Source organism: Poeciliopsis prolifica, unplaced genomic scaffold, assembly GCF_027474105.1.
Source record: "Poeciliopsis prolifica strain line A6 unplaced genomic scaffold, Auburn_PproV2 SCAFFOLD169, whole genome shotgun sequence".
In the NCBI taxonomy this organism is placed as follows: domain Eukaryota; kingdom Metazoa; phylum Chordata; class Actinopteri; order Cyprinodontiformes; family Poeciliidae; genus Poeciliopsis; species Poeciliopsis prolifica.
Window position 1 is genome coordinate 222314 of NW_026562544.1, and position 7687 is coordinate 230000.

Here is a 7687-nt window from a genome sequence, read left to right on the forward strand (position 1 = left end):
GAAGGCAAAAAACCCTCAAAACCAAAATCTGTAGATTTTCTTATTTTATGCCAAGAAATTAAATCTTGGACAATAATTTATATTTTCAGATAAAACATGTGGGAAACTGTTTTACTTCGATAGAAAGCTGCACATAAAGAGCAACCTTAAGTAATTGTTATTATATTTGAAGATATAAACTCTTCCCTCTGATTGGTCAGTTCAGTTTGTGATTCAGTTCACAGGTTGAAGTTCGCCCATCAGCTGAACTTGAAGATTTATTTTAATGTCACAGAAACAGTGAAATCCACTCAGGGAAAGAAACCTGGACACGTTCTTTAAATAAAAACTGTTTATTCTCTTTCAATATAGCTTTTGTTCTATCATAGCAGAAAAGAGCCTCCGTGTCAGTGCTGAAACCTGGAACTGGATCTCCTGCAGCGACGGTGCGGCCGGTTTCGGATCCAGCGAGTCACTTAGTTTAAAAACGGGTTCAGATCTGATTTCCCATCCAAATTATGAGGGGCTGCGGGTTCCCTGGGCTCTGATGGGATTGGTTTAGTCCGTCCAGTACTGATCCGTTGGGTGTGTGTGTGCTGGGGTGTGTGTGTGTTGCGGTTGAGTGTGTGTGCTGCAAAAACTGACATCTTGCTCCAGTATGGCTGTTGATGCGGAGGCAGAGGTTTCTGCCAAGAAAAGGTTGCAAGTTGAGGTAAGAAAGATTTTTTCCTGAATGGGTGAAAAAAAAAAACTAAGTTATTAAAGGAAGACAGAAAATCTGAGTCAGATTAATAAAATAAAAACAGATTTAATAAATCCTTTAACATTTCCTGGAGCTGTTTTTAAATCCTGCCTGAGATTGTTTAGAACCGCTGTTTGGCATTATAAACATTAAACTTATATTTTGTGTTCATTACTCCTGTTGTGTGTTTATTTCTCCTGTGTTGAGTGATAAACAGGAGTACAACAGGACAGGACATGAATGCATTAATTTAGATAAAGATATTAACCCGGGAGGCATGGTGCGTTCACTGACCAGGTTTTTGAGTTCAGTAAAGGAATACTGTGACTGTTTTCATTTAAATCTAATATTAAATAAACTATTGACTCCCTGGACTGAGGTGCAAACTGGCTGCAGCAGCTGGACGGTGAAACATGTATTAGTCCGTTGATAAGAACGCCTCCGTCTAGAAGTGGAAACTCCTCTTCCTGTAATTCAGAGGTTTGTTTTGTCACATTTAATAAAACCTCCTGGTCACAACAGATGGAGTTAAACACAGGAAGGGTGAAGAGTTTCCCCCGTCTGTGATGTTTTCTGCTTTTAGAGCTACATTTCTCATTTTCCATGCCAGAGGGCCACGGCGGGTTACCTGCTGTCTGGTCATCATGTTGCATTGGAGCTGCTTATTGCCTTTGTGCCGTCTGTGTTGGCGTTCGCTTGTTCCTTCACCACTGGGTCTGTGGGACAAACAAACCCAACGGGAGACGAGGAATGAGCAGGAACTTCCTGGAAACGGTTGGAACCAGAGTGTCAAGAAGACAACAGCTGTGAAGCAAAGATGAGCTCCAGTTTCTGGTCCTTTTCTCTCTGCTGAAAGAAAATTCCTCTCTGGAATGCATCGCTTTACATTTCTGCCATCCTTCTGTTCTCAGAAGCTTTAAAAATTCACGTTTTCCTGAAACTGGTGCAACCAGAGCTGCAGCCACGCCTTGGCTCCCTGAACGCATCGCCTGAAAGAAGAAGCTCAACTGCTGAGAATCCGACCCGTTTACTCCCAGAGACTGAGCCTGACCACTGGGTGGGAAGCAGCCGGATCCGACTGACAGATCCAGCCCAGGCAGAACCGAGAGAACCGGCCAAAAATACAAAGAAAGAAAGGAAAAAATGTCCAACTTCTATTAATATCGCAAACGTGCAAAATCTCTCCTGCCGTATTTGGGTTATTGTTGAGGTTGTGAGCTTTTGGAGATTAATCTCAGAATTTCCTACAAAACATTGAAAATGTAAAAAAACTTTTGACTTCGGCTTTTTTTTTTAATTTAGATTTTGAACAAATTTTAAATAAACCAAATTAAGCTACTAAACCAAACGGGGTTATTTGCCCTGCGACTACTTTTGATACCCCTGAACTAATCGTTCAACAGATTTCAAAATAAATTAACTAATAAGTCCAATAACATGAAAACTTTGGTTTCTTTCTGAAACAGTAATTATTTTTAAAAGTTTTCTTATGAAATACTTTGAGAAACCCTCCTGGTGCTTTAGAAGCAATCCATTTGGGGGAAATCCGCCCAACCTGGCAACCCGGCAGTGTGCTGCAGGTACTGACAGAAGTAGTTGTGGCGCATGGCCTCGGCCGCCGTCAGCCGCTGCTGGTGGTCGTAGCGCAGCAGCTTGTCCAGCAGGTCCAGCGCCTCCGGACTCACCAGGTGCTGGTTCTCCGACTGGATGAACTGCTCCCAGCGCTTCCGCGACTGCCTGGAACCACAGCGCCCCCCACAGTCAGCCACGGTATGACGACACAAATTACAACAGGATTTATATGTAACAAGGCAAACAAAACATAATCTGGCTGCACAACTAAAACGGTTCAACTTTAATCTCAAGCTTCGTCCAGCCGTCAGTATTAAGACGAGAAAACTACAAGGTTTGAAATTAAAAGGAATAAAATTGTAATAATATCAGAATAAAGTTGTAATAATTCAAGAAAATAATCAGAACAATAAGTGGATATGATAACATGTGAATAAAGTTGTAGTAGTACAATCCCATATTTGGAAACGTTCCACATTTTTTAGCTAGCAGACTGACAAAAAACATCCAAGAAAGAAAATGAGATCCATTTGCAGAAATCCAATCCAGACTATGATGCTGCCACCGCCACCCATTCGGTTACCCGGTGCTCCTGGGGTTTATTTGGCTTCATTTGGTTTCATCATCACATTTGGATGCAAACCAGGAGAACAGCGCCACCTGTTGAACCCAACCAGCACCTGCTGGACGTTCCTGCAGCGCCTTCACCAGTTTAGCAGAAACATTCAGTAAATTGTACACATCTGTAACGCCTTGGACATTTGTTGTACCCTCACCCTGACTGATACCTTTACATAACGACAGAAACGTGACTCCAGAGTTCATAAAACTGATAGAAATCATGAAAAATAGAAACAAAAGAACATGTCTGGGTCAGAACCGGGTCGGATCGGTACTCACTGTCCCAGCAGGTCTTTGAAGCGAGTGTCCAGTTCTATGTGATACTTGTGCAGGTAGCCGAACAGTTCGTCGGTGCCGAGAACTTTGGCGATGCGGACCAGCTGCAGAACGAACGAACACACACGCACACACACACACGCACACACACACACACACACACACACACACACACACACACACACACCACACACACACACACACACACAGTCAGGCTGAGTTCGAACCGTCTGCATGTTTCCCAGAAACTGAAGGTTCTTGTTTGCAGCTGTTTGATTCGTGAAAAAAAGCGGCGCAGCGTCCAATAACAGGTTTTATAAAACCCAAAATTCAAAAAAGTAAAAGCTGCAGAATAAATAGAATAAATATTAACTGGAGTATAGAGACTCTAAAAAAAACAATTTCCTGACAGAACAACACAATCAGCAATGGAGCCAAAATCACTAAAAAATATTAAAAACATTTTGCATTTTAGATAAAAAAAAACAAAACATTTTTTTCTATAATTTTCCACTCAGAACTCCCAGTTTTCAATCAAATTTATCTGTGTGGCCAGTTCAAAGTGCTTTACACATGAAAAATAAAAAGCCATAAAACATCACACAACCACCAATTTGAAAACAAATGTTACATTTCGTCGCGTGTCATCCTTAAAATAATCAATACATGTCAAATATGTTGAACCAGGTGAAGTTATAATCTCACCTGGTTCCAATTATTAAAGGAAATGAAATACATTAAATTGTAGGTTATTAGGGACATTGTAAAAAAGCAGTAAATTTCAGCCATAAATATGTTGATGTCTGAAATTCAACATAATTATGCCGTTAGCAGCGGCTAAGAGCTGGAGTTACTTTTAAATGTTACTTTTAAATGTATATTAAATGACTCTTTATTGTTTTATCCAGAGTTATGAAGAGCCACTGCAGGTTGCAGCTCATACAGCAGCTTTGAGGGATTCAGTGGCGCCCCCTGCTGACTCAATACTAGTCAGGTTTCCACAATCACAACAAACGAAATTTTTTTGTAAAAATGCAGCATTTAAAACTCCTGAAGTCCTTCAGCATGACAGTAATTATTTAAATCTTCACATATATTTATAAGTTAATACACAAAGATATTTGCATTAGAAACTAGACTAAAATACTGGGTGAGATGTGTTGTTGGGTGTCAGATTTCCCACGTTTCTCTGCGTTGTGGTAACGTGTGGATTGTTCCCGGCGGGCGCGACGCCTACCTGGTCATAATTGTCCTGGCCGTGGAAAAACGGCTCCTTCAGGAAGATCATGCTGGCCAGCATGCAGCCGAAGCTCCACATGTCCAAACTGTAGTCATACATCTGCAAAAACGTCCGCAGAATGAGACCATCGGAGCCGTTTAAGAACGAGATTTAACTCAGATGAACTAACCTGATAGTCCACTAGCAGCTCAGGGCCTTTGAAATAGCGAGACGCCACCCTGACGTTGTATTCCTGAGCGGGATGGTAGAACTCGGCCAAACCCCAATCGATGAGACGAAGCTGCAGCACAACAGACTCCATTAGTCCACAAACTGACCAGCGACGGTCATCAGCGGCGCAGCGACAGGGCCAAGAAAATGAAAAATAAAGCCACAATATTATGACTTTTTTCTCTAAATATTCAGATTTATTCTCATGACTGTCGCATCACCACTTTAGTCTGGCAAAATTATGATTTTATTCTCAAAATATTCACATTTTTGTAATACGACTTTTTTCTTGTTTTTTTTCACTTTATTCCTGTAACGTTACTTTATTTTTGTAATATTACGTCTTTATTTTAGTAACTTTGTTTTCGCATTATTGTAACCTTATGCTGGTATGTTTTTGTCTTCATTTTTGTTATTATTTCATGACTGAATTCTTTTTTTAATCGGCTCTAATAATCTGTCATATTATTTAACTTCAGAGGAGTAAAAAACATGTTTTTGTCTTTTCATAATCTTTAAATATAAAACTATAAAACTACCAGAACAGAGTCAAAATAAAACCAGAATAAAGGTGTAATATTACACCTCAGACAGTGAGAAACAAAATGTGTATTTATTATTTTATCATATTTAAATATCTGGTTTCAACTGTAAATAAACTTCATTAGAACCCGGTGCCATTTGAATATTAAGCACTTCCAGACCTTTAAGCACTTTCCAACCTTGAAAATGCCTGATTAAAACCCAGCCCTGTTGATTCAGCAGCTAAACGATCATTTTGGGGAGGAAGAGGAGGAAGAGGAGCAGCACCTTCCTCAGCTGGTGGTCGATCATGACGTTGTGCGGCTTCACGTCCCGGTGCATGATCCCCATGCTGTGGCAGTAGTCCAGAGCCTGCAGCAGAAACAAATCATCGTTTCCTCCTCAGACAGAAATAATGACACATTTATTTAACCGTCTGGAACCAAGCAGGACCAGCAGGACCTTCATCAGGTTTACTTCAGTAGATTCATTTCTTTTTTCTCCACCGTATGTTTTTCATTTTTACTGTTTCTCTGAGTTGAGTTCAATTTCTGGATACGTTACACAATGCAACTAATTTTCACTTCATGAAGAATAAAAACGCACCAAACAAATATCTTCATGTCATAGTGAGACCTCCTGTTCATAAACCAGCTTTGTTGTTCTAATATTTTCCATCTGCAGACATTTGAAGATCAATAAGATGCAGTAAATACTTTATACAGTCTACAGACGTACTTCACCTTTTGATCAAATCATTTTTAGTGGAATAATTTCTTGTATGAGTGTTTTATTGTTACTAAAATCAATATTTCTTGTTCGTTCCATGTTTCTGTCGCCGAGTTTTTACTCTTTTTGTCCTCCACAGATCCTGGAAGTGGCGGTTAAGCTTCGTACAGCTGATCTCACCTTGAGCAGCTCATACATGTAGTAGCGAATGTCGTAGTCGGTCAGCTTCTGGTACAGCTCCTGCAGAACGACAAGAGACACTCGAGTTTTAGCCGTTAGCCGCCAGAGGCTTCTACGCTAACAGGAAGTCATTCTGTTAGCTGCCTGTCGGTGCATGGAGGGTAGTGTGGAGCCAGCCCAACTCAAGTACCTTAAAATCTGTGTTATTGATGAACTCAAAGACAAGTGCTGGCGTTCTGGACTGCAAAGAGAAAACGACAAACACGGACAGCAGCTGCAGGTAAGTGGAGATCATTAGCCGGACTGGATTACGGCGGCGGCCATGCAGCGCTGCGGGCGGCCGGCGGGCCGGGCGCTCCGCTCTCACTCACCACCGGATCTTTGACCGTGTCCACCAGGCGGATGATGTTGGTTCCGCCTCGTAGGTTTTCCAAAATTTTAATTTCCCGTTTGATCTTCTTCTTCTTGACAGGCTGAGGAGCAGAAACCAGGATTTAACCAACAGGGAAACGAAATGAGAGGAAGCTCTGGCTTAGCCTGAAGCCTGGAAAGGCTGGTCATGTTCACATGTTCAACGTTTAAACAGTTTCACAAAGAAAAACCGAAAAAATACGACAACAAACCCGAGTCTGAGCAGAAGTTTCCCCTCATGATTCTTAAATCAAACTCAGCCTGACTGAACGTTTGGTTTTCTGCTACCTGCCGGGTTTGACATCCAGGTTTTGCTTTATTTGGTAATTTGGTGATTTCAGGAGCCTAAAAAAGCTAACTGGTGTCGGACACAGATTAAATAGCAGCTTTTATTTGTAAATGTTCAGTTTAAAAGTACTTGTTTCCGTTTCCTGATTCTCATTCATCTGCAGCAGTGAGGATGAGGATGATGAAGAGTTCTCACCTTGAGGATTTTCACCACCACCTTCTCGTTGTTTGTAACGTTTATCGCCTCAAACACTTCGCTGTACTTCCCTCGGCCCAGTTTGCGCACCAGCTGGTAGGTGTCTTGGTTGCTGAGAAGAGCAGAAACAACTCGCTGTTACCATGACAACGACGTCCTTGCGGCGCTGCTCGGTGCGCCGCCTCACCTCCAGTTTGGCACGTGTGCGTCGTAGTCCCAGTACTCCCGGTTCTTCTGCGTGTTGACGTCGGTGTAAACCCGAGCCTTGCTGCTGGCCGGCGAGGATCCGGGCATCGCTGGCGTTGAGGCTCCGCGTCCCGGACCGTCTCCTCCCTCGTAATACTCGTCGGCTCGATAGCGGAAAGCAGCGCAGCGGCTGTGCAGGGTCTGCGGCTCTAAGGTCGCCCGCTGTGCTTACCATTGGCTTTGGCGGCTCGAGGCCTGACAGGGAAGGCGGCGGGCCGGTCCGGGGCGGCCGCGGTGCAGAACGACAACGCTACGATCACAGAGTGAGTGAAGCTCCTGAGCAGGATATTGGGAAGGATGGGATGGAGAACCGCCAGCTGCAGGGAGAAACAGGAGGCCTTACAGTCCGCCTGGAGGAACACCATCTGACCACTCAAAACATTTTATTTACACTGAAGAAGACGACATCCACCAGCCCGCACTGTCAAACTGTGAGCTATGGGCGCCACCTGGTGGTCATCATGGTACTGCATGT

The 7687-nt window shown here is 42.8% G+C and overlaps 1 protein-coding gene across 3 annotated transcripts in view; it reads right to left on the reverse strand.

The window, feature by feature from the left end:
- Nucleotides 1-305: 305 nt before the first annotated feature.
- The window catches only part of LOC129356383 (casein kinase II subunit alpha'-like), an 8980-nt gene continuing 1598 nt past the window's right edge, over nt 306-7687 (reverse strand). For 2 of the 3 annotated variants that reach the window (XM_055025976.1, XM_055025975.1), the window contains exons 2-13: nt 7154-7529; nt 6967-7078; nt 6443-6544; nt 6262-6312; nt 6072-6131; nt 5451-5534; nt 4600-4710; nt 4428-4529; nt 3194-3294; nt 2310-2458; nt 1350-1437; nt 306-708 (exon numbers count right to left, since the gene is read on the reverse strand). In XM_055025976.1, coding sequence (XP_054881951.1) covers nt 1364-1437; nt 2310-2458; nt 3194-3294; nt 4428-4529; nt 4600-4710; nt 5451-5534; nt 6072-6131; nt 6262-6312; nt 6443-6544; nt 6967-7078; nt 7154-7260 — 1053 coding nt within the window. In that variant the 5' untranslated portion in view covers nt 7261-7529 and the 3' untranslated portion in view covers nt 306-708; nt 1350-1363. The other variant, XM_055025977.1, reaches the window with a different exon arrangement.